This window comes from Nansenia antarctica (genome assembly GCF_963989245.1).
Source record: "Nansenia antarctica genome assembly, chromosome: 2".
NCBI lineage: Eukaryota > Metazoa > Chordata > Actinopteri > Argentiniformes > Microstomatidae > Nansenia > Nansenia antarctica.
Window position 1 is genome coordinate 1772789 of NC_137675.1, and position 26750 is coordinate 1799538.

Here is a 26750-nt window from a genome sequence, read left to right on the forward strand (position 1 = left end):
AACACAGCGAAGACCTAGGTTCTGGGCCCTGGACAGTCTGGACGGATTGATGGCAGCTGCTGGATTGAAAAAATCAGGTGTAGTGCTGAGGCACAAATGTGAACATTTCAAGCCTGCAAACTGCGACACTTCAAATGAATGTGCAATAACACTATGTGCAATATGACAACCCTAGTCGTCTTATCTGTACAGTATAGTATAGTGGATAGTGTACATAGCCTTTACTTATGTAAACCAGCTCCTTTCCCTTCTTGTTTTTTTAGTTTTTTTTTTTTTCTTTCCTAGCACCAGGGGAGCCACCCCTCCCAAATGTCGTTGTTTGGTACCTGTACTATAGCAATGACAATAAAGACCATTCATTCATTCATTCATACTCACCTCATCTATCACAGTTTGGTACGGCAGCTCGGACAGTAAATCAAAAAGGAAACTACAGCAAATAGTAAGGAAATCATCCAAGATCATCGGCACCCCTCTTCCATCAGTTGAATCACTGTATCTCAAACGCACCACAAATAGAGCACATAAAAGTATCTCTGACCCCTCCCACCCTGCTGACTCCTCCCACCCTGACCCCTCCCACCCTGCTGACTCCTCCCACCCTGCTGGCCCCTCCCACCCTGCTGACTCCTCCCACCCTGCTGACTCCTCCCACCCTGCTGACCCCTCCCACCCTGCTGACTCCTCCCACCCTGCTGACTCCTCCCACCCTGCTGACCCCTCCCACCCTGCTGACTCCTCCCACCCTGCTGACCCCTCCCACCCTGCTGACCCCTCCCACCCTGCTGACTCCTCCCACCCTGCTCACCACCTGTTCCAACTGTTGCCCTCTGGACGGCGCTACCGATCCCCGGCCACCAAAACATCCCGGTTCAAAAACAGTTTTTTCCCCTCTGCCATAAGGACTCTCAACACCTGACTCACTGCACTGTATACATTGTAAATTGTAAATATGTTCTGTCTTGTCTTGTGGTTATGTGTGTTTCATGTCCATGTAATAGTCATGTAAAATGTGTGTATGTTTTTTGACACTGCTTTTTGAGCTGTACCGACAACAAATTCCACCGACCTAGGTCGTGTGGTCATTAAACTATTCATTCATTCATTCATTCATTCAGGAGAGAGAGAGAGAGATGTTAGAGAGATGTTAGGAGAGAGAGATGTTAGAGAGAGATGTTAGGAGAAGGAGAGAGAGAGAGATGTTAGGAGAAGGAGAGAGAGAGAGAGAGATGTTAGGAGAGACTGAGAGATGTTAGGAGAGAGAGAGAGAGAGAGAGAGAGAGAGAGAGAGAGAGAGAGAGAGATGTTAGGAGAAGGAGAGAGAGAGATGTTAGGAGAAGGAGAGAGAGAGATGTTAGGAGAAGGAGAGAGAGAGATGTTAGGAGAAGGAGAGAGAGAGATGTTAGAGAGAGATGTTAGAGAGAAGGAGAGAGAGAGAGATGTTAGGAGAAGGAGAGAGAGAGAGATGTTAGAGAGAAGGAGAGAGAGAGAGATGTTAGGAGAAGGAGAGAGAGAGAGATGTTAGAGAGAAGGAGAGAGAGAGAGATGTTAGGAGAAGGAGAGAGAGAGAGATGTTAGGAGAGGGAGGGAGAGAGAGAGAGAGAGAAGGAGAGAGAGAGAGATGTTAGGAGAAGGAGAGAGAGAGAGATGTTAGAGAGAAGGAGAGAGAGAGAGATGTTAGAGAGAGAGAGAGAGAGAGAGATGTTAGGAGAGAGAGAGAGAGAGAGATGTTAGGAGAAGGAGAGAGAGAGAGATGTTAGGAGAAGGAGAGAGAGAGAGAGATGTTAGGAGAAGGAGAGAGAGAGAGAGATGTTAGGAGAAGGAGAGAGAGAGAGAGATGTTAGGAGAAGGAGAGAGAGAGATGTTAGGAGAAGGAGAGAGAGAGAGATGTTAGGAGAAGGAGAGAGAGAGAGATGTTAGGAGAGAGAGAGAGAGAGAGAGATGTTAGAGAGAGATGTTAGGAGAGAGAGAGAGAGAGAGAGATGTTAGAGAGAAGGAGAGAGAGAGAGAAGGAGAGAGAGAGATGTTAGAGAGAAGGAGAGAGAGAGAGAGAGAGAGAGATGTTAGAGAGAAGGAGAGAGAGAGAGAGATGTTAGGAGAAGGAGAGAGAGAGAGAGAGAGAGAAGGAGAGAGAGAGAGAGATGTTAGGAGAGAGAGAGAGAGATGTTAGAGAGAGAGAGAGAGAGAGAGAGAGATGTTAGGAGAAGGAGAGAGAGAGAGATGTTAGGAGAAGGAGAGAGAGAGAGAGAGAGAAGGAGAGAGAGAGAGATGTTAGGAGAAGGAGAGAGAGAGAGATGTTAGGAGAAGGAGAGAGAGAGAGAGAGAGAGAGATGTTAGAGAGAGATGTTAGGAGAGAGAGAGAGAGAGATGTTAGGAGAAGGAGAGAGAGAGAGATGTTAGGAGAGAGAGAGAGAGAGATGTTAGGAGAAGGAGAGAGAGAGATGTTAGGAGAAGGAGAGAGAGAGAGATGTTAGGAGAAGGAGAGAGAGAGAGAGAGAGAGAGAGAGATGTTAGAGAGAGATGTTAGGAGAGAGAGAGAGAGAGATGTTAGGAGAAGGAGAGAGAGAGAGATGTTAGGAGAAGGAGAGAGAGAGAGAGAGAGAGAGATGTTAGAGAGAGATGTTAGGAGAGAGAGAGAGAGAGATGTTAGGAGAAGGAGAGAGAGAGAGATGTTAGGAGAAGGAGAGAGAGATGTTAGAGAGAAGGAGAGAGAGAGAGAGATGTTAGGAGAAGGAGAGAGAGAGAGATGTTAGGAGAGAGAGAGAGAGAGATGTTAGAGAGAAGGAGAGAGAGAGAGAGATGTTAGGAGAAGGAGAGAGAGAGAGAGATGTTAGAGAGAAGGAGAGAGAGAGATGTTAGAGAGAAGGAGAGAGAGATGTTAGAGAGAAGGAGAGAGAGAGAGAGAGAGAAGGAGAGAGAGATGTTAGGAGAAGGAGAGAGAGAGAGATGTTAGAGAGAAGGAGAGAGAGAGAGATGTTAGAGAGAAGGAGAGAGAGATGTTAGAGAGAAGGAGAGAGAGAGAGAGAGAGAAGGAGAGAGAGATGTTAGGAGAAGGAGAGAGAGAGAGATGTTAGAGAGAAGGAGAGAGAGAGAGATGTTAGAGAGAAGGAGAGAGAGAGAGATGTTAGAGAGAAGGAGAGAGAGAGATGTTAGAGAGAAGGAGAGAGAGAGAGATGTTAGAGAGAAGGAGAGAGAGAGATGTTAGAGAGAAGGAGAGAGAGAGATGTTAGAGAGAAGGAGAGAGAGAGAGATGTTAGAGAGAAGGAGAGAGAGAGATGTTAGAGAGAAGGAGAGAGAGAGAGATGTTAGGAGGAGGAGAGAGAGAGAGAGATGTTAGAGAGAAGGAGAGAGAGAGAGATGTTAGAGAGAAGGAGAGAGAGAGAGAGAGATGTTAGGAGGAGGAGAGAGAGAGAGAGAGATGTTAGGAGGAGGAGAGAGAGAGAGAGATGTTAGAGAGAAGGAGAGAGAGAGAGATGTTAGAGAGAGAGAGAGAGAGATGTTAGAGAGAAGGAGAGAGAGATGTTAGAGAGAAGGAGAGAGAGAGAGAGAGAGAGAAGGAGAGAGAGATGTTAGGAGGAGGAGAGAGAGAGAGATGTTAGGAGAGAGAGAGAGAGAGAGAGAGAGAGAGATGTTAGGAGGAGGAGAGAGAGAGAGAGATGTTAGAGAGAAGGAGAGAGAGAGAGATGTTAGGAGGAGGAGAGAGAGAGAGAGATGTTAGAGAGAAGGAGAGAGAGAGAGATGTTAGAGAGAGAGAGAGAGAGATGTTAGAGAGAAGGAGAGAGAGATGTTAGAGAGAAGGAGAGAGAGAGAGAGAGAGAGAAGGAGAGAGAGATGTTAGGAGGAGGAGAGAGAGAGAGAGAGAGAGAGAGAGAGAGAGAGAGATGTTAGAGAGAAGGAGAGAGAGAGAGAGATGTTAGAGAGAAGGAGAGAGAGAGAGATGTTAGGAGAAGGAGAGAGAGAGATGTTAGAGAGAAGGAGAGAGAGAGAGATGTTAGAGAGAAGGAGAGAGAGAGAGATGTTAGAGAGAAGGAGAGAGAGAGAGAGATGTTAGAGAGAAGGAGAGAGAGAGAGAGAGAGAGAGAGAGAGAGAGATGTTAGAGAGAAGGAGAGAGAGAGAGAGATGTTAGAGAGAAGGAGAGAGAGAGAGAGATGTTAGGAGAAGGAGAGAGAGAGAGATGTTAGGAGAAGGAGAGAGAGAGAGAGAGAGAGAGATGTTAGGAGAAGGAGAGAGAGAGAGATGTTAGGAGAAGGAGAGAGAGAGAGAGAGAGAGATGTTAGGAGAAGGAGAGAGAGAGAGATGTTAGGAGAAGGAGAGAGAGAGAGAGAGAGAGAGAGATGTTAGGAGAAGGAGAGAGAGAGAGAGAGAGAGAGATGTTAGGAGAAGGAGAGAGAGAGAGAGAGAGAGAGATGTTAGGAGAGAGAGAGAGAGAGAGAGAGAGAGATGTTAGGAGAGAGAGAGAGAGATGTTAGGAGAAGGAGAGAGAGAGATGTTAGGAGAAGGAGAGAGAGAGAGAGAGAGAGAGAGATGTTAGGAGAGAGAGAGAGATCTCTGCATCACACAAATGACAAAACAAGGAAGTGCACAATAGACATCAGACACATTAAAAAAATTAAAAAAATAAAATAGACAACGACAGACAATCGTATGCATGTGGGTTATGACAGGGAGGAGGGGGCTAGAGGGAGGAGTTCAGAGTCCTGATGGCTGTGGGGAAAAAGCTGTTGGTGAACCGGTTTAGTCTTTGTGGAGAAAGAGAGAGAGAGGGAGGGAGAGAGAGGTAGAGAGATAAAGAGAGAGGGATCTCACCAGCTCCAGGACTGAACCCCGTGGTAATAGTAGTGAAGGATCCACTGGATCCCTTCCACGTAACACAGCGCCTGATTGGCCAGGAACTCACTGGACACACACAGGAAACAGGAAGTGGCCGTCAGAACAACATCAAAGCTCTACGGTACCAACCCTACGTGTGTGTGTGTGTGTGTGTGTGTGTGTTATGTTAGTGTGTGTGTGTGTGTGTGTGTGTGTGTTATGTTAGTGTGTGTGTGTGTGTGCGCGTGTGTGTGTGTGTGTAGAGGTGTGTATGTGTGTGTGTGTGTGTGTGTGTGACTCACTCAGAGACCACCTCCACGCCCATCTTGGTCATGTAGTAGGTCCTCTTGTACTGACGGAACTCTGCCTCGAACATGTCCTCCTCCTCCCCCTCCTCCCCCCCCTCCCCCTCCCGGCCGGGGGCCTTCCCATCGTCCAGGGCTGCTAGACACAGAGAGTCCTGCTGGGCGGGGCGCACACACACACACACACACACACACACACACACAAAAGCAGCCTTAAAAGTAGTAAAGGATTGTATTGAATCCCTAGATAACAGCAAGCCCTGACATTGACTCATCTGAGGCTCCTGACACTGTGGATATATATCTGGATCATTACTGCAACACTGATGCAAAGACTCACCAGGGAAGGACTGTCAGAACAAACTGTGTATAGGTTTAATAATGACCTATCATAAATGACCTATCAGACAGACCTCAGTGTGTGAGGCAGGTTTAATAATGACCTATCATAAATGACCTATCATAAATGACCTATCAGACAGACCTCAGTGTGTGAGGCAGGTTTAATAATGACCTATCAGACAGACCTCAGTGTGTGAGGCAGGTTTAATAATGACCTATCAGACAGACCTCAGTGTGTGAGGCAGGTTTAATAATGACCTATCAGACAGACCGCAGTGTGTGAGGCAGGTTTAATAATGACCTATCAGACAGACCTCAGTGTGTGAGGCAGGTTTAATAATGACCTATCAGACAGACCTCAGTGTGTGAGGCAGGTTTAATAATGACCTATCAGACAGACCGCAGTGTGTGAGGCAGGTTTAATAATGACCTATCAGGCAGACCGCAGTGTGTGAGACAGGTTTAATAATGACCTATCAGACAGACCTCAGTGTGTGAGACAGGTTTAATAATGACCTATCAGACAGACCTCAGTGTGTGAGGCAGGTTTAATAATGACCTATCAGACAGACCTCAGTGTGTGAGGCAGAAGGTTTAATAATGACCTATCAGACAGACCTCAGTGTGTGAGGCAGGTTTAATAATGACCTATCAGACAGACCTCAGTGTGTGAGGCAGGTTTAATAATGACCTATCAGACAGACCTCAGTGTGTGAGGCAGGTTTAATAATGACCTATCAGACAGACCTCAGTGTGTGAGGCAGGTTTAATAATGACCTATCAGACAGACCTCAGTGTGTGAGGCAGGTTTAATAATGACCTATCAGGCAGACCTCAGTGTGTGAGGCAGAAGGTGTCACTTCCAGCTGCCTTGTGGCGCTTTTCCACTACCGACCCGAACCGGGCCGCATTTGTATCCGAGCCGTGCCGTGCCGTACATTCTGAAACGCTTCTCCATTATACTGAGCGACCCAGGACTGTAGGAGGAGTTACGTGTCATAAGATTCCCCCCCCGCTATACAGATCAGTCAAATTATGTCAAAATGCAGCACTATCGTGCACAGATCAGCCTTACAACATGTAACGTTAAGTGCCTGTTACTTGCCGCTTTCAGTTCTAGTAGACTAGTTTAGATCTCGCAACCAGGGAAATGCCGACATGAAATGCCGACACGATTCTATTTTTATTTCTCCTGACACTTTGAGCACTGTGCTTTTTTTTTGTTGGTGAACTTTGCGGGTTAATAACTGTGGTTTCCCGTGGGTTAGGGTAAAAATGTGTCCGGATAGGGGAGAGGACTGGGAATCTGAAACCATTTGAATGTGTCGATACGACACTCCTATCACGAACGGCACAGCTAGGAGCGAATTCCCGGGTAGAACTTGTCTGTCCCCCCGCTGATATCCACCAGGACGTGCTGGTAGGGGTGTAACGTGATCCGTTAGGGATAATCCGTGATCCGTACGGATCGCCCCCCACGGTTCGGCACGCATGTGTACCGCGGATCAATTGCAAAATGTAACCAAGTAATAATATTACTTAATATTAGTTAATATCCCTTGTAAATCACAATGTAGAGTTTCCATGAAAAGATAGACGTGACAGTTGCGTGCTTTGTTTTACTCTAAAGCGCAATGATGGGTTGATAATGGGGGGAAAAATCCAGAACAACAAGGCTGCGTTCGTAAATTCGCTCTGGAATCTGATCAGCATTCATGGAACGCCTCTTGTCCAATCAAATTACTTGGTCCCTTTATGACGTCGTGCTCTCCGGCGCTCTCAGAGCAAATTTACGAACGCAGCCCAAGTGTATCATGCTGCTAATGTTGGCGACAGAGAAGAACTCGAAATGCCTCCCTCGTCATTTAAATCCCATGTATGGGAACACTTTGGCTTCTCTGTCAATTATAACAATGACGGACAGTGTCATTGGAAGTGTGGTCGATAAAAAAGTTACGGTGTTTAAGCGTTGTGCAACGAGAAAGTCGTACGAGCACGGCCACACATTTGCCGCGTCATCACCCTGGTGTGTTGACGGGAGGCACGAAAAAGGCAGCTTGACAACTTCTGATAATGTAGCCAATTTTTTCATACCATGTTTAAAGTAAGGTTTCACTTTATTATTTAGTTAAAAGTGGCATAAAACATGTTTATTTGTCTGCTTTAAAGAGCCCAGTGATTCACTGCTGCAACCAGGTGCCTCCTCCCTCTCTCCTACTGCATCATTTAAGTTGAATGTGTGTTTCTGTTTAATATGTAGCCTAATGTTTGAGTGTAGAATATGTTATGTATGTATATATTATATATATACACACACACATACATATATATATATATATATATATATATATATATATATATATATATATACCAGTTTTGACATCTTGAATGTTGTTGGGTTTTACACAGACAAAGTGGTGTTTTTACAGAATTCGAGGAAAAAGCTTTTTATTTTTATTTTTATGTTTTGTGTTGATCCGAAAAATGATCCGATCCGTGACTCAAAAACCGTGACACGATCCGATCCGTGAGTCAGGTGATCCGTTACACCCCTACGTGCTGGTGCTTGCAGCAGCGGGTGAACTCCCGGTTCATTGAGTTTACGGTTAAAAGCATAACTTCTCGGGGTGTCAGCGCGGTGGTTCAGGGCTCAAAATGACCGTATACCGATGGTGAAGTTAGCAAAGTAGTATTGTGTTTGTACCACCTTCATAGCCGGTGTTATTCCCGGAGGCACCCTTTGCGGGTTAATAACTGTGGTTTACCGTGGGTTAGGATAACAATTAAAACGTGTCCGGATAGGGGAGAGGACAGGGAATCTGAAACCATCGGCATAATAGCGATTTTTTTTGTTATGCTTGTTGTAAATACAAGTTCTATGATGCATTGAAATTACATTAAACTAAGATAATACGATGGTTATCATAATTTTTCTAATCTTTATTAATACGTTATTACAGAAACAGTAAGTGACATTTTCCGAGAGCGAAATCTGTTGTGGTATTTAAAGATGGCGGTTAGCGAAGAAATCTATGAACATGGGATGACGATTTCCATTGACCAATCAACGGTGTGCAGCGTCACACGTCACACGCAGCCTGGCAAAAAGGTACCCTTCGGCCCTGGAGTTCCTGCTCATGAAGGGTAGCTAAAGAACCGAGCCGAGCCGGGCCGACAAATGGAAAAGCGCCAAAGAAGCATGTCTCCCAGGGCGTGCCACAGGGATCGGTCCTGGGACCAGTACTTTACAGAATATGTGTTTGTGTGTGAGTGTGTGTGTGTGTGAGTGTGTGTGTGTACCTGCCCCCCCCTCCTCTGGGCCTCCTCCGCCGCCCGCCCCGCGGCCTCGTTCAGGTACTTGTTCCCCACTTTGCTCTCGAACCACTTCAGGTCCACGAACACCTCGCTGAAGTGCTCCCTGTCAAACTACACACACACACACACACACACAATAAACACACACATACACACACACACACACACACACACACACAGGGTTAGTCAGCTCATCTCAAGGCTGTTGTTCAGGTACCTCTCCTCTCATCCTTCTCAGTCTGTCCATCTCTCTCTCTCACCTCTGCTAGCTTCTCCATGTACTTCTCAAAGTTGGCCAGGTTCAGATGGCCGTTCTCATTCAGGTACCCTGCGGGGGGGGTGGGGGGGAGGGGGGGAGAGAGAGGGGGGAGGGAGGGGGGAGGAAGAGTCAATCACCATGTCTCACATAGAGGATTATAGGGCAGTATTCCAGGGTTCTCTGTTTGAACAGCATCGTGTCTGATGTGAAGATGGTGTGTGTGTGTGTGAGCCTCACCCCCCAGGGAAGGTAACACAGAGATGTAGGTGCGGTACAGCAGGGGCAGGGCGTCGTGGTTGATGTGCAGGTGGGGCAGGTGGGGGATGAAGTCGTTGCCCACCAGGAAGCCCATCAGGATCCAGTCATCTATCACACGCTCCAGGTCATACTCAAAACTCAGCTTGTTCTGTAAGGCAACATCAGAACATTAGAGGTGTGTGTGTGTGTGTGTGTGTGTGTGTGTCGCTCCAGGTCATACTCAACACTCAGCTTGTTCTGGGGAGACAGGGAACATTAGAGATGCGTGTGTGTGTGTGTGTGTGTGTGTGTGTGTGTGGGCCTGTAACAATAATGAAATAATTGTCTAATGGCAATCTTGATTTGTCTTGACTGGGCTCCAACATGCTAGCTAGCTGGCTGGCTAACAACAAAGAACATGACGTTAGCTAGACAGCTGCTCTGCATGTTAAGCACAACATGCTAAAACACGTAATTACACATAACTAGGTGATCACACTTTTCTAATGATGAGGATACATGTTGTATTTTTTTTTTTTTATGATAATAAAGAGTTGTTTTTTCATAGGTTGCTGTGTTATTATTATTATCTGGGTCACAAAACAAAACAGTGAAACAATTGTATTGTTAATCGCAATTATTTCTGAGGCAATTAATTGTGTCTCTCCAGGTCACACACAAACACAGCTGGTTCTGGGGGTGGGGGGGGGGGGTAATACAGTCAACATCACAACTGTGTGTGTGTGTGTGTGTGTGTGTGTGTGTGTGTCTCACCCTCAGGTCAGAGAACTCGTAGTCTATGTACTCCCTCATCAGAGACAGGTGCAGCAGGTGGAAGGTCGTCTCCTCTGGAGCGGTGATCCTGTAACACACACACACACACACACACACACTGTCACTACACACACACACACACACACACACACCTCATATACACACACACACACCTCATGTACACACTAGGGTTGGGTGGTTTCCAATTTGTGATACCATTGTGTACCGTAGCTGCCAGTGAAAGGTATCTAACCCCTAGCCTAGTGAAAGGTACCTAACCCCTAGCCTAGTGAAAGGTACCTAACCCCTAGTGAAAGGTATCTAACCCCTAGCCTAGTGAAAGGTATCTAACCCCTAGTGAAAGGTATCTAACCCCTAGCCTAGTGAATGGTATCTAACCCCTAGTGAAAGGTATCTAACCCCTAGTGAAAGGTATCTAACCCCTAGTGAAAGGTATCTAACCCCTAGCCCTAGTGAAAGGTACCTAACCCCTAGCCCTAGTGAAAGGTACCGAACCCCTCCTTCTTCTGAGGAGAAGCGGTCACGTGATTATGATCGCTTCTAAATAGTCTGTTTTGACAGGTTGTGTGTTTGACAGATGACGTTGTTTACAAAAGGTTCTGTCATCACTTTCACAGCGTCTTCAACCACACAGACAGACAGAGGTGCTGGACACTCTGAAGGTGTTTAATATATATATATACACAGTATATCTCAAAAGTGAGTACACCCTTTAGATTTTTGCAAATATTCTGTTATAGCCTTTCAGGGGATAACATTATCCTACTGAAACTTTGATATAACTTAAAGTAGTCAGTGTGCTGCTTGAATAACAGTATAGATTTATTGTCCTTTGAAAATTACTCAGTACACAGCTGTTAATGTCTAAACAGCTGGCAACAAAAGTGAGTACACCCCATAGTGAACATGTCCTAATTGTGCCCAATGATGTTGTTTTCCCGCCCTGGTGTCATGTGACTCGTTAGTGTTACAAGGATTCAGGTGTAAATGATAAGCAGGGCTGTTAAATTTGGTGTTTTGGGCACAATTCTCTCTGAATGCTGGACAACATGGCACCTCATGGCAAGGAACTCTCTGAGCGGCTGAAAAAAAGGATTATTGCGCTTCACAAAGATGGCCTTGGCTATAAGAAGATTGCCAACACCCTGAAAATGAGTTGCAGCACAGTGGCTAAGATCATACAGCGGTTTTCCAGGACAGGTTCCACTCAGAACAGGCCTCGCCAGGGTCGACCAAAGAAGTTGAGTCCACGTGCTCAGCGTCATATCCAGAGGTTGGTATCCAATAATAAACGTGCGAGTGCTTCCAGCATTGCTGCAGAGGTTGCAGAAGTGGGATGTCAGCCTGTCAGTGCCCAGACCATAGGCCGCACACTGCATCAAATCGGTTTGTATGGCCGTCGCCCCAGACAGAAGCCTCTTCTGAAACCGATGCATAAGAAAGCCCGCAAACAGTTTGCTGAAGACAATGAATCCAAGAACATGAGTTACTGGAACCATGTCCTGTGGTCTGATGAGACCAAAATAAACCTGTTTGGGTCAGATGGTGTCCGGCGTGTGTGGCGGCACCCTGGTGAGGAGTAGCAAGACAAATGTGTTTTGCCTACAGTCAAGCATGGTGGTGGCAGCATCATGGTCTGGGGCTGCATGAGTGCTGCCGGCACTGAGGAGCTGCATTTCATTCATTCATTTCATTGAGGGACACATGAATTCCAATATATACTGTGACATCCTGCAGTTTTCCAACATGATAACAGTGTTTCCTCTATATGCATTTATTGGTGGCGGGCCGCCACGAATGAATTTCCTCCGCCACTAATTGATTCAGTCCACTAAAAAAATTAATTAAAAAAATCCACCTCTGAACATTTTAGCTGATTAAAATATATCTGATCCTAGATCAGCGCTATAATGGATGTTGACTAAAAGTGCACCTAAATCCACGCCCATCTCTCTCTAACCGCTGATCCAAAATCAGATTAATGACATTAAACATTCAGTTGACGACGTGACACAAGGGCTACTCCTGATTGGTCTAAATGTGAACCGGCATGAGAACCATGCAGACTCAACCATCCCTGCTGAGCAGTCCTACCTGCCAAAATGCTCGGGCGCCTGTGTTTTCTCCTCGCAAATAACGGGCTAAAAGTCACCGGTAGTACCATCTAAAAGATACAAAAAGCTGATCTAGCTAGCTAGGTGCACAAATAAGATATCACGTTAAATAACTTCGAAAAATTAAACGAAAACAGCGACAGATGGATGGACTTTTCAAGAAAAAAGATGTCCCAGACACTTCAAACATTGCTGAAGCTAGCAGTGGCTATGAGCGATCCGAAACTGCATGGCTGGCAGGAGCAAAGGAGCTAGGTGGTGGATCAGCTAACGTTTATGGCGGGGTACCACCACCACCAGCTACAACTACAGCGGGAGAACAAGCAGCAGCTACTGTGCGCTGTGGTATGTACACCAACATATATTACTTTCGTTTGTTACTTTTATTTGGACTTTGGATTTTAAGACCACTTGTTGCAAACGGAGGAAGGACAAACAACAGGTGCGTTGAAACCATCACCCAATCATGCCAGGACGATGGCTAATTTGATAATTTTGATAGACATGATAGCCATCACATCTAGTTGAAAAACTGTCGCAAGTTGAAGAACTCGCGCAAGTTGGAAATACTCAGAAACTTTCGCCAAGTTGGACATACTTTTCCTGTTGTGTTTGAGACGGAGCCAAGACTGCTCGTTTGGAAGGACATTGGATCCGTGAGTAACGTAAACCTTCAGAGCTGATGGATGGAAACCGGTATCACAAGTTTATATTCTGTATATATATATATTTTTTTTTTTTGCCATCCTCCCTCTAGTTTTGGTTGAAATTAGGTCGTTGTTTTGAGCGCGCGTGCGCGTTTCATGCGCGTGCACGCGGGGGGAAAAAAACGCACGCGCTGTGCGCGCGGACAGGGCTCTCCGCCACTAATGTAAAAATTCCTGGAGGAAACACTGGATAATGACCCTAAACACACCTCCAAGATGACAACGGCCTTGCTGAAGAAGCTGAAGGTTAAGGTGATGGACTGGCCAAGTATGTCTCCAGACCTAAACCCAATTGAGCACATGTGGGGCATCCTCAAGAGGAAGGTGGAGGAGTGCAAGGTGTCCAACATCCGTGGGCTCCGTGATGTCGTTATGGAGGAGTGGAAGAAGATTCCAGAAGCAACCTGTGCAGCTCTGGTGAATTCCATGCCCAGGAGGGTTAAAGCAGTGCTAGATAACAATGGTGGTCACACAACATATTGACACTTCGGGCACAATTTAGACATGTTCACTATGGGGTGTACTCACTTTTGTTGCCAGCTGTTTAGACATTAACAGCTGTGTACTGAGTAATTTTCAATGGACAATAAATCTATACTGTTATTCAAGCAGCACACTGACTACTTTAAGTTATATCAAAGTTTAATTAAGATAGTCTTATCCCCTGAAAGGATATGACAGAATATTTGCAAAAATCTAAAGGGTGTACTCACTTTTGAGATATACTGCATGTTTATTATATTATATTTATTTTATGACGGTATTGACAAATACCGTTGCTATTTTCACAAAACGGGTTATTAGGGTTGGCCGGTTATACGGGTAAAACTGTATAACCGCCCAACCCTAATACACCCACCCACACACACCATACACACACACACACACACACACACACACACACACACCTTTTCTGGTTCTTCTTCCCTCCAAAGCGGACCTCTTCTCTGAGCAGGGAGAAGTGAGGCTCATGGCTGGTCAGACCCAACATCATCTAGAGAGGAACACACACACACACACACACACACACACACACACACACACACACACACTACTGGTCAGAGCCAACATCATCTAGAGGAGGAGAGGAACAGCTCAGACACTACTGGTACTGCAGCACACACAAAATGTGACACACACACACACACACACACACACACTAGGGATGCACCGAAAGTTTGGCCGCTGAAAATAGCAAAAAAAAGCACATTGGGTGTTTGGCCGGATGTTTACAGAATACGATACTTTTTTTTGCTGAGGCGATCAAACAGGTCAAGCAGCCCTGCTGCTGTTCTGACTGAGACCAGCAGCCCTGCCTGCCTCCTGCCTCCTGCCTCCTGCCAAGTCAGATCATTACAGCAAACCTCAGCAGTTTGGCTCATGACTTCAAAATAAAAGCGTGAGTCCATTGCGTTTGCAATGTTTTTTGGCTTGACTAGTGTGTTGTGATTTTCAACAATGTTGAAATGTATTTTGTGTTTCAAAAGTACATTTTTGTGTTTCACCAGCCGCTGTCACAGTTTTTACACCTTTCATGAAATTAGGAAATATTACGTAACATAAAGTGTATACAACAGGGTATATACAGGAATCTTGAGGTTAATTTCAATACCTTTCAAAGACTTTTTAAAGACCTTGTCAATATTTTTCCAGACCTCACCGCCACTTGGAGCTGTAACCGTTTACATCTGTGACACCTTTAACTTAACGGTTTTAGTTTGCAATAGACTAGACCACTATCATACAACAGAATGTCCGGTTCATCTTAGTTTTTTAATAAAATTAATAAATTCACGAACTTTTACTAAAAGTTTTTAGGACTCAAACTCTTTGGACAGTCTAATTCAGAAAAATACCTACAAAATTCAAGACCTCATAAAATCGTGATAAGACTTTTTAATACTTATTAAGGGTCTTGATTTTGCCAAAATTGATTTATCAACTTTTAATACTTTTCAAGACACCGCGGATACCCTGTACAAACACGTCATTTTGAGAATTTTCATGAATGAAAAGCTGCATATATTTAACTTATGCAATGGTACAAAAATTGGCAAAATAATTGATACAACTGCCGGTACACACTCGCTGCTATTCAGACAAGTTCGGTTTCAGCTTCGGCAAAGAATTTTCATTTCGGTGCATCCCTAACACACACCCTGACACACACACACACACACACCTACACACTGACACACACACACACACACACACCCTAACACACACACACACCTACACACTGACACACACACACCCCCACACTGACACACACACCCCCCCCCCCCACCCCCACCCACCAGGTCTGCGTCCAGCCCGTACAGACAGTGGCGTGTGTTGGGGTCGTGGTCTGGCTTGGCGTTTTCACAGCGGATGAACTCCATGATCTTGTGTTCTCCTTCACCTGGGGTCTGAACACACACACACTACTGGTTAACACACACACACACACACACACACACAGGTATAGATACGCACACAGATAGTCAGTCTATCTCTCACACACACACACACACACACCTCGTGACCTGACAGACAGACACACACACACACACACACACACCTCGTGACCTGACAGACAGACAGACAGACACACACACCTCGTGACCTGACAGACAGACAGACACACAGACACAGACCTCGTGACCTGACAGACAGACAGACAGACACACAGACACACACAGACAGACACAGACAGACAGACAGACAGACAGACAGACAGACAGACAGACAGACAGACAGACACACACACACACACACACACACACCTCGTGACCTGACAGACAGACAGACACACAGACACACACAGACAGACAGACACACACACACACACACCTCGTGACCTGACAGACAGACAGACAGACAGACACACAGACACAGACACACACACACACACACACACACACACACACACACACACACACACCTCGTGTCCTGACAGATAGACGTGGACTCCCTGCCAGGACTTGTCTGTGGACACTTTGTCGTTGACGAAGTACTTGAGCTGCTCCTGTAACCTGGCCATGAAGTCAGTACCTGGGGGGGAGGGGGAGGGGGGTGGGGAAGAGGGAGGGGGGGGGGGAGAGGTGTTAGGGTGGCTGATGAAGAGATGGAGAGAATAATTCACATGTTCACCCTCAGAACTCTGGATGGAGGGATGGAGGGAGGAAGGAAGGGAGGGGAGGGAGAGAGGAGATGGAGTGAGTGAGTGAGAATGGGAGTGATGGATGGATGGAGTGATGAAGTGATGGATGGGTCGATGGATAGAGTGATGGATGGTTGGATGGATGGGTGGATGGAGGGATGAACAGAAGAGGAGGGGGGGGGGAGTCTCACCAGGGGTGATGCAGTTGGAGTCGAAGCGGGCCTCTGTGGGCAGCACCTCCCCCTTCTCCAGAGCTTTCTTTATCTTGTCCTCCGCCTCCTTGGCTGACCTGCACACACACACACACACACACACACACAATATTAAAACACAGTGATTTTCCCCCCCTACCTGAACCTCCTCCCTCTCTGCTGGTTCATCTTGGCGCGGGGGGCCATCCCGTCCACGGCCATGAAGAAGACCTTCTACCTGCCCCCCCCACCTAGCCCCCCCCCCCCCTGCCCCCCCTCCCTACCTGAACCTCCTCCCTCTCTGCTGGTTCATCTTGGCGCGGGGGGCCATCCCGTCCACGGCCATGAAGAAGCCCTTCTACCTGCCCCCCCCCCCCCCCCCACCTAGCCCCCCCCCCCCTGCCCCCCCTCCCTACCTGAACCTCCTCCCTCTCTGCTGGTTCATCTTGGCGCGGGGGGCCACCCCGTCCACGGCCATGAAGAAGACCTTCTGGGGCTTGATGATCCTGAACAGCACCTCCAGGTAGTGGAAGATGTCAGAGAAGATCTTCTCCTCCGAGATGCGGAAGTGGACGTCCTCGTCGTTGGGGTGGGAGCACTGGTGGATGATGCCGTTCATGTCCAGGTACAGGTTGTCAAACTCTGGGATCTGGGGGGGAGGGGGGAGGAGAGGAGAGGGAGGGAGGAGAGGAGAGCGAGGGAGGAGGAGGAGGAGGAGGGGGGAGGAGGAGGAGGGTGAGAGGGGGTAGGAGGTGAGAGAGGATCATTAATCATTATATCAGTCAGCCGGTCGGTCGGCCAGCCAGCCAGCCAGCCAGTGAGTCAGTCAGTCAGTCATCCAGCCAGCCACATCATATTTCTGTCAAAATGAAATAGTAGAACATCTGTGTCAAAAACATTCAGATGTAATCATGAAAACGTCCAGACAGACAGACAGACTGCAGACAGACAGACTGCAGACAGACTGCAGACAGACTGCAGACAGACAGACACACAGACAGGCAGACAGGCAGACAGACACACAGACAGACAGTCAGACAGACAGTCAGACAGACAGACAGACAGACGACAGACAGACAGGCAGACAGACAGACACACAGACAGGCAGACAGACACACAGACAGACAGTCAGACAGACAGTCAGACAGACGACAGACGACAGACAGACAGACAGACAGTCAGACAGACAGTCAGACAGACAGTCAGACAGACGACAGACAGACAGGCAGACAGACAGACACACAGACAGGCAGACAGGCAGACAGACACACAGACAGACAGTCAGACAGTCAGACAGACGACAGACGACAGACAGACAGACAGATAGGCAGACAGACTGCAGACAGACAGGCAGACAGACACACAGACAGACAGTCAGACAGACAGTCAGACAGACGACAGACAGACAGACAGACAGTCAGACAGACAGTCAGACAGACAGTCAGACAGACGACAGACAGACAGGCAGACACACAGACAGGCAGACAGGCAGACAGACACACAGACACACAGACAGACAGTCAGACAGACAGTCAGACAGACGACAGACGACAGACAGACAGACAGATAGGCAGACAGACTGCAGACAGACAGACAGCAGCTTATCTCTGGCTGGGTAACAGACAGACAGACAGACAGACAGACGCTTATCTCTGGCTGGGTAACAGACAGACAGACAGACAGGCAGACAGACAGACAGACAGACAGACAGGCAGACAGACAGACAGACAGGCAGACAGACACCAGTCAGCAGCTTATCTCTGGCTGAGTAACAGGCAGGCAGACAGACAGGCAGACAGAGAGACAGACAGAGAGACAGACAGACAGACAGACAGACACCAGACAGCAGCTTATCTCTACAGGGTAACAGCCACGTCATGACATCTGGCAGCTGTGAGAGGAAGTGGGTGTTTATTTTGATGTTAGGTGAGGACGAAGGTCATCCGCAAGAGTGGCGGGGCGGAGAGGAAATCAATGGCTGGGATGTTTGTGTGTGTGGGGGGGGGGGCTATCTAGCTACTCCAGCTGGTAACATGTTAGACAGATATTGGGAGTATGCATCACAACGGAGCTTAGCTTGTCGGCTCTGTTAACTTGTCTTGTAACAGTCAGAGAAGCATTACACCCCTGACCCCTTTATAAGACTCCAGTTCAACTCTTTATAAGACTCCAGTTCAACTCTTTATAAGACTCCAGTTCAACTCTTTATAAGACTCCAGTTCAACTCTTTATAAGACTCCAGTTCAACTCTTTATAAGACTCCAGTTCAACTCTTTATAAGACTCCAGTTCAACTCTTTATAAGACTCCAGTTCAGCTCTTTATAAGACTCCAGTTCAACTCTTTATAAGACTCCAGTTCAACTCTTTATAAGACTCCAGTTCAACTCTTTATAAGACTCCAGTTCAGCTCTTTATAAGACTCCAGTTCAGCTCTTTATAAGACTTCAGTTCAACTCTTTATAAGACTCCAGTTCAACTCTTTATAAGACTCCAGTTCAACTCTTTATAAGACTCCAGTTCAACTCTTTATAAGACTCCAGTTCAACTCTTTATAAGACTCCAGTTCAACTCTTTATAAGACTCCAGTTCAACTCTTTATAAGACTCCAGTTCAGCTCTTTATAAGACTCCAGTTCAGCTCTTTATAAGACTCCAGTTCAGCTCTTTATAAGACTCCAGTTCAACTCTTTATAAGACTCCAGTTCAACTCTTTATAAGACTCCAGTTCAACTCTTTATAAGACTCCAGTTCAACTCTTTATAAGACTCCAGTTCAACTCTTTATAAGACTCCAGTTCAACTCTTTATAAGACTCCAGTTCAACTCTTTATAAGACTCCAGTTCAACTCTTTATAAGACTCCAGTTCAGCTCTTTATAAGACTCCAGTTCAGCTCTTTATAAGACTCCAGTTCAGCTCTTTATAAGACTCCAGTTCAACTCTTTATAAGACTCCAGTTCAACTCTTTATAAGACTCCAGTTCAACTCTTTATAAGACTCCAGTTCAACTCTTTATAAGACTCCAGTTCAACTCTTTATAAGACTCCAGTTCAACTCTTTATAAGACTCCAGTTCAACTCTTTATAAGACTCCAGTTCAACTCTTTATAAGACTCCAGTTCAACTCTTTATAAGACTCCAGTTCAACTCTTTATAAGACTCCAGTTCACCCCAGTGACATATGACTCAACAACAACAGTAGTGCAACTTTAGACTCCGACGTGTAACCGACACCACGTCCACGACTGAGTCAGAGAGAGAGAGAGAGAGAGAGAGAGAGAGAGAGAGAGAGAGAGAGAGAGAGAGAGAGAGAGAGAGAGAAAGAGAGAGAGAGAGAGGACGGGGGTGGGTAGGGTCCACTGTGCAGTAGGGCTGCAACTAACGATTATTTTGATAATCGATTAATCTGACGATTATCTTATCGATTAATCGATAAATCGGATACAAAAAAAGCGGGGGGGAAAGATTTAAAAAAAAAGTTTATTTTTATTTATTTTTATTAAAAAATATTTATTTTGCAAATTGTATTTTATGTTTTCTAAATCAGCCAGGCCTATACATATACATGTGCAAAATGAATAAGTATTAATAAAAAATAATAAATAATATAAATAAAAAAGGCTTTGCTACATCAAATAGGTTTAACAACAGGCCATGGACTATGGCGGTAGATTGTTTCAATAAAGTAGTTGAACTCTAGCTCAATACATGCATTGTTTTAGGTAATAACTTTGCTTAATGTAAAGGTCAGTAACCCAAAGTGCAATATAGGCTACAGACAAGACACTAATGTTTTTATATAACAGATATGCTCCAAAACAATGCAATGTGTCCTCTCACTCCATACAATAGGCTAGGCGACAGTCAGTGCCTCACTCTGCATTTGCATGGAGAGCAGGAGACCATGGAAGGGCTGAGCCCAGCAGGACTTATATAATAAAACAATAGGAAGTTAGCTGTAACCCTCCTCTATAGAAACATAGTTAGTGTAACCCTCCTCTATAGAAACATAGTTTGTGTAACCCTCCTCTATAGAAACATAGTTAGTGTAACCCTCCTCTATAGAAACATAGTTTGTGTAACCCTCCTCTATAGAAACATAGTTAGTGCTCTGGTTCTCAGCACAGCTACGCAGACTACAGCTGGACGAGCAGCGTAGTGACAGTCAGCTAGCGGCAGCAGCGAGCTAACCCTGCTAGCTAACTCACTAGCATGTCCTGACAGCAGACAGTCATAGGACAGTCATAGGTTCTACCCTTTCCGGCCATAGGTAGCGCTATGATTCGCTATGATTCGCGATGCCTACACCGGCCGCAAGACAGCGTGGCGTGCGTCAACAGGAAGTAGGTTTGTTATGGAAACAAAACCCGGGGGGAAAAAAAAAAAAAAAAAAACGACGAATCGATAATGGCATTCGTCGCCAACGAATTTCGTTATCGATTATTATCGATTTAATCGATTCGTTGTTGCAGCCCTACTGTGCAGGAAACCTGTCCATGTAGCAGTCAGGAACAGAAGCTTCAACAGCAACAATAAGATGAAGGGAAGCCATACCGCTTGTTCAGTCTGACGTCAAAAGTGACGTTTAACTATTTCCGAGTCCAAACCAGAAATTCTCCGCACCAGAGTACCTCTGAACTACAGCGGTAGAATGACAGTTGAATCGTTTTTTAGACTCTGATCTATTCATTCAACAAGGGACACAGCACTTTCCCGTTTTCTCCATATTGTCAGGGTATTTGAGCCTCGGAAAAGCGCTATATAAATATAATTAATTATTATTATTATTTCTCCATTTCGAAGACAGCGCCTCAGCCAACGTTGGACCCGGAAACACGTCACGACTTAACAAGCGGATTCTGTCAGGTCGCTGACTGGGTCTCTTCATTTGTGGTTGGGAAAGTTCCCCATGCTACACAACCCTGACACAGCTACACAACCCTGACACAGCTACACAACCCTGACACAGCTACACAACCCTGACACAGCTACACAACCCTGACACAGCTACACAACCCAGCCGTGTCGGGCAAAAAAAAGTGTCACCATCGCCAGTTTGCACCCCTGTATATTAGCTTATCCTGATGTGATTTTGAAAATGTAAGGATACTGGGTGGTAGAATGCACATGTCTAGGAAAAGTCATTAAAAGAGGGAGATAATGTTTATGGAACAGAGCACACCTCTGAATGATACTAAGTGTTCTGAGCAGCCAAAAGCAACAAGGAGAATATAACACAATGCCAACATTGAGACAAGGTGTTTTATTTCCACAGGAGCCGACCCAGATCGGAGGCACACACCTCGAGAGGCTAGTGAACCTGTATCTAGAGAGGCTAGTGAACCTGTATCTAGAGAGGCTAGTGAACCTGTATCTAGAGAGGCTAGTGAACCTGTATCTAGAGAGACTAGTGAACCTGTATCTAGAGAGACTAGTGAACCTGTATCTAGGCAGACTAGTGAACCTGTATCTAGAGAGGCTAGTGAACCTGTATCTAGAGAGACTAGTGAACCTGTATATAGAGAGACTAGTGAACCTGTATCTAGAGAGACTAGTGAACCTGTATATAGAGACTAGTGAACCTGTATATAGAGAGACTAGTGAACCTGTATCTAGAGAGACTAGTGAACCTGTATCTAGAGAGACTAGTGAACCTGTATCTAGAGAGACTAGTGAACCTGTATCTAGAGAGGCTAGTAAACCTGTATCTAGGCAGACTAGTGAACCTGTATCTAGGCAGACTAGTGAACATGTATCTAGAGAGACTAGTGAACCTGTATCTAGAGAGACTAGTGAACCTGTATATAGAGAGACTAGTGAACCTGTATATAGAGAGACTAGTGAACCTGTATATAGAGAGACTAGTGAACCTGTATATAGAGAAACTAGTGAACCTGTATATAGAGAAACTAGTGAACCTGTATCTAGAGACTAGTGAACCTGTATCTAGAGAGACTAGTGAACCTGTATATAGAGAGACTAGTGAACCTGTATCTAGGCAGACTAGTGAACCTGTATCTAGAGAGACTAGTGAACCTGTATCTAGAGAGACTAGTGAACCTGTATTTAGAGAGACTAGTGAACCTGTATCTAGAGAGACTAGTGAACCTGTATATAGAGAGACTAGTGAACCTGTATCTAGAGAGACTAGTGAACCTGTATCTAGAGAGACTAGTGAACCTGTATCTAGAGAGACTAGTGAACCTGTATCTAGAGAGACTAGTGAACCTGTATCTAGAGAGACTAGTGAACCTGTATATAGAGAGACTAGTGAACCTGTATCTAGAGAGACTAGTGAACCTGTATCTAGAGAGACTAGTGAACCTGTATCTAGAGAGACTAGTGAACCTGTATCTAGGCAGACTAGTGAACCTGTATCTAGAGAGACTAGTGAACCTGTATCTAGAGCAGGGCTGCACGATTTGGGGGAAAAATCGAATTGCGATTATTTGGACAGATATCGCGATTGCGATTAATTTGCGATTATTTTTTTTTAAAATAGCAACAAAAAAAAAGGGAGTTTTTGTAAAGTGTGGCCATATCTCCGGCTAGGAAGGTCGTATCAACGTGCAGTTTGTTTGTACGTCTTCAGGGGACTTAGAGGCTCCCTCCTCTAGCACCCCCACAGCCCGAGCTACGAGTGAAAGAACTAAACTTACATTGGGTTGCTTTAAAGTTGGGTTGCTTTAAAATCAAGCTTCAGATTAAAACATGTGATGGAGCATTACTAACCTGACTCAGGTGGTTTGTTTCACACAACCATCTAGGAAAGCTTAATTGGAAGCTGTTTGGAAAAGGGCAGGTACTTTCAAAAAATACTTGGCAGGTGATTGGATGAATATCACCTATTTTCAGAGAGCATTACCACATGATACCATCAAACTATTAACTGCTCTAATTCTAATGCAAGGATGAGAACTTAAAAGATATGAATTGTATATATGATAACCTCATCTCATCTAGACAGGTGGCTACTTTCTAAGATGATCCAGCTATTAAAATGATCATTTGGGGATACACTGTGACTATAACTGAAAGGACCACATCTAGATGACTCGGTCAACAGTCGAACTGATGAATGATAGAATGGTGGTCTCTGACTATGGAGCACAGACACACGTCACCTTGACTTAGGAATCTGTGACATACTTCAGCCCAAGGCTAGGCTAGGCTAACCTCTGCGTCTTTAAAGCCGGCTGGTATGAACGAATGGTATGAGGTTATGCATACAGGACACATTCATGTTTGACAACAGAACAGTTAACTTCCATGTATCCATAAGCCTGCTATACTATATAAACACCAACCCGCAGGTTGCTGAGACTGTCAACTCTGTGTCTGTACTTTAACGCCGGGTTAGCATGAGTAGCTAAGCTAAGCTACCGTCTCAAAGACTACAAGTTAGCTAAGCTAAGTTTAAGGCTGGACTAACAGCACCGACATGCACTTGGCTGGTACAGTTAGTATAGTGAAATTGTACACTTACCTGTCGCAATTATAACATACTAACGTTTATCATACGTCCAGTAAGCCATGTGGTGTCTAATTGTCTCCGTTACGTTAGCCCAAAGTCTCATAATAATTGGACTGACTGTCGTGACACAACCTATGCCTGCGTTCGTAAATTCGCTCTGAGAGCGCCGGGTTCAAAGTCATAAAGAGACCAAGTAATTTGATTGGACAAGAGGCATTCCATGAGTGCTGATCAAATTTCCAAAAGAGGTTTTAATCTCAATGTGACTTCCTGGTAAAATAAAGTTTAAAAAAAAAAAAAAAAAAAAATCGCAGGCAAATCGCAGGCTTTGCGATTAGCTAATCGCATCATTTCAAATCGCGATTTCGATTTAAAATCGATTAATCGTGCAGCCCTAATCTAGAGAGACTAGTGAACCTGTATATAGAGAGACTAGTGAACCTGTATATAGAGAGACTAGTGAACCTGTATATAGAGAAACTAGTGAACCTGTATCTAGAGACTAGTGAACCTGTATCTAGAGAGACTAGTGAACCTGTATCTAGAGATACTAGTGAACCTGTATCTAGGCAGACTAGTGAACCTGTATCTAGAGAAACTAGTGAACCTGTATCTAGAGACTAGTGAACCTGTATCTAGAGAGACTAGTGAACCTGTATCTAGAGAGACTAGTGAACCTGTATCTAGAGAGACTAGTGAACCTGTATCTAGAGAGACTAGTGAACCTGTATCTAGAGAGACTAGTGAACCTGTATCTAGAGAGACTAGTGAACCTGTATCTAGGCAGAGTAGTGAACCTGTATCTAGGCAGACTAGTGAACCTGTATCTAGGCAGACTAGTGAACCTGTATCTAGGCAGACTAGTGAACCTGTATCTAGAGAGACTAGTGAACCTGTATCTAGAGAGGCTAGTGAACCTGTATCTAGGCAGTAGGGATGCTCCGATCTGGATTTTTGGGGCCGATACCGATCACCGATTTTTTTCCTCAAGATCAACCGATACCGATACCGTTTTTTAAAAAAAATACATAACTGTAGGCCTACTGACTGGATAGCCTACATATTTTTTGCTTTTTAGACAAAAGTTTTGATCCATTAGGCACCAAGCAAACGCAGACCCGATGTTCTAGCTTATTTAGAAGCCAAGATATTACAAAACGTGTGTATTATGGCGGCCATTTCTTAAATGCCAAGATGGCCGCCTTTCAGACATCTGTGCAAATGGAAACATATATTTTCTGATTCCTCATACAATGCCCTTTCCAAAAATGTATAGATTAGCAAATCCCCAAAAAATTCCCACGAAATTATATAACAAACCTGACTAGTAAGACCCGGATGTTGTATGTGGGCGTGCGCGGGAGGAACCGCAGTTTAGTGGTGGTCTAGTGGATAGTGAGTTGGACTTGTGATCGGAAGGTTGTGAGTTCAAATCCCGCCTGAAACCACACCACTACTAGTGTGCCCTTGGGTAAGGCACTTAGCCCTCAGTTACTCCAGGGGGAATGTCCCTGTAATTCGTAATTGTAAGTCGCTTTGGATAAAAGCGTCTGCTAAATGGCAAAATTATTAAAAATTATTATTTAGACCCATTTTTATGGCATAGTAAAAGTCTGGCCTATCACCCAGTTAGGGCCTGAAGCCCAAGTCAGTGATATGGCTGTATAAAAGACATCATAAACGTGGCCTTCATGGTTTACATACTGTTACGTCCTCCTATGTTTTCTGTTCAGTTATCTGTCTTCCCCAGGAAAAAGGAAAGGAAAAAAAAACAACAAAAAAACGTTTTTTGCGATCGGCCATTTTTGCCAATCACCGATCCAGTCATTTGGAGTGAAATCGGCCGATTTAAATCGGTGGCCGATAAATCGGAGCATCCCTACTAGGCAGACTAGTGAACCTGTATCTAGAGAGACTAGTGAACCTGTATCTAGGCAGACTAGTGAACCTGTATCTAGAGAGACTAGTGAACCTGTATATAGAGAAACTAGTGAACCTGTATCTAGAGACTAGTGAACCTGTATATAGAGAGACTAGTGAACCTGTATCTAGAGAGGCTAGTGAACCTGTATCTAGGCAGACTAGTGAACCTGTATCTAGAGAGACTAGTGAACCTGTATCTAGGCAGACTAGTGAACCTGTATCTAGAGAGACTAGTGAACCTGTATCTAGAGAGGCTAGTGAACCTGTATCTAGAGAGACTAGTGAACCTGTATCTAGAGAGACTAGTGAACCTGTATCTAGAGAGACTAGTGAACCTGTATCTAGAGAGGCTAGTGAACCTGTATCTAGAGAGACTAGTGAACCTGTATCTAGAGAGGCTAGTGAACCTGTATCTAGAGAGACTAGTGAACCTGTATCTAGAGACTAGTGAACCTGTATCTAGAGAGGCTAGTGAACCTGTATCTAGAGAGACTAGTGAACCTGTATCTAGGCAGACTAGTGAACCTGTATCTAGAGAGACTAGTGAACCTGTCCTGTATATAGAGAAACTAGTGAACCTGTATCTAGAGACTAGTGAACCTGTATATAGAGAGACTAGTGAACCTGTATCTAGAGAGGCTAGTGAACCTGTATCTACGCAGACTAGTGAACCTGTATCTAGAGAGACTAGTGAACCTGTATCTAGGCAGACTAGTGAACCTGTATCTAGGCAGACTAGTGAACCTGTATCTAGAGAGGCTAGTGAACCTGTATCTAGAGAGACTAGTGAACCTGTATATAGAGAGACTAGTGAACCTGTATCTAGAGAGGCTAGTGAACCTGTATCTAGGCAGACTAGTGAACCTGTATCTAGAGAGACTAGTGAACCTGTATCTAGGCAGACTAGTGAACCTGTATCTAGAGAGACTAGTGAACCTGTATCTAGAGAGGCTAGTGAACCTGTATCTAGAGAGACTAGTGAACCTGTATCTAGAGAGACTAGTGAACCTGTATCTAGAGAGACTAGTGAACCTGTATCTAGGCAGACTAGTGAACCTGTATCTAGAGAGGCTAGTGAACCTGTATCTAGAGAGACTAGTGAACCTGTATCTAGAGAGGCTAGTGAACCTGTATCTAGA

The 26750-nt window shown here is 45.2% G+C and overlaps 1 protein-coding gene across 1 annotated transcript in view; it reads right to left on the reverse strand.

Moving 5' to 3' along the window:
* xrn1 (5'-3' exoribonuclease 1) overlaps positions 1-26750 on the reverse strand; it is a gene marked incomplete at its 3' end in the record, with an annotated part of 50174 nt that overhangs the window by 22821 nt on the left and 603 nt on the right. Inside the window, exons 2-12 of the mRNA XM_080524689.1 lie at positions 16634-16866; positions 16218-16315; positions 15808-15917; positions 15182-15292; positions 13793-13878; positions 10043-10130; positions 9269-9437; positions 9033-9100; positions 8758-8883; positions 5113-5273; positions 4808-4897 (exon numbers count right to left, since the gene is read on the reverse strand). Coding sequence (XP_080380815.1) covers positions 4808-4897; positions 5113-5273; positions 8758-8883; positions 9033-9100; positions 9269-9437; positions 10043-10130; positions 13793-13878; positions 15182-15292; positions 15808-15917; positions 16218-16315; positions 16634-16866 — 1340 coding nt within the window. The remainder of the gene's footprint in view (positions 1-4807; positions 4898-5112; positions 5274-8757; positions 8884-9032; positions 9101-9268; positions 9438-10042; positions 10131-13792; positions 13879-15181; positions 15293-15807; positions 15918-16217; positions 16316-16633; positions 16867-26750) is intronic.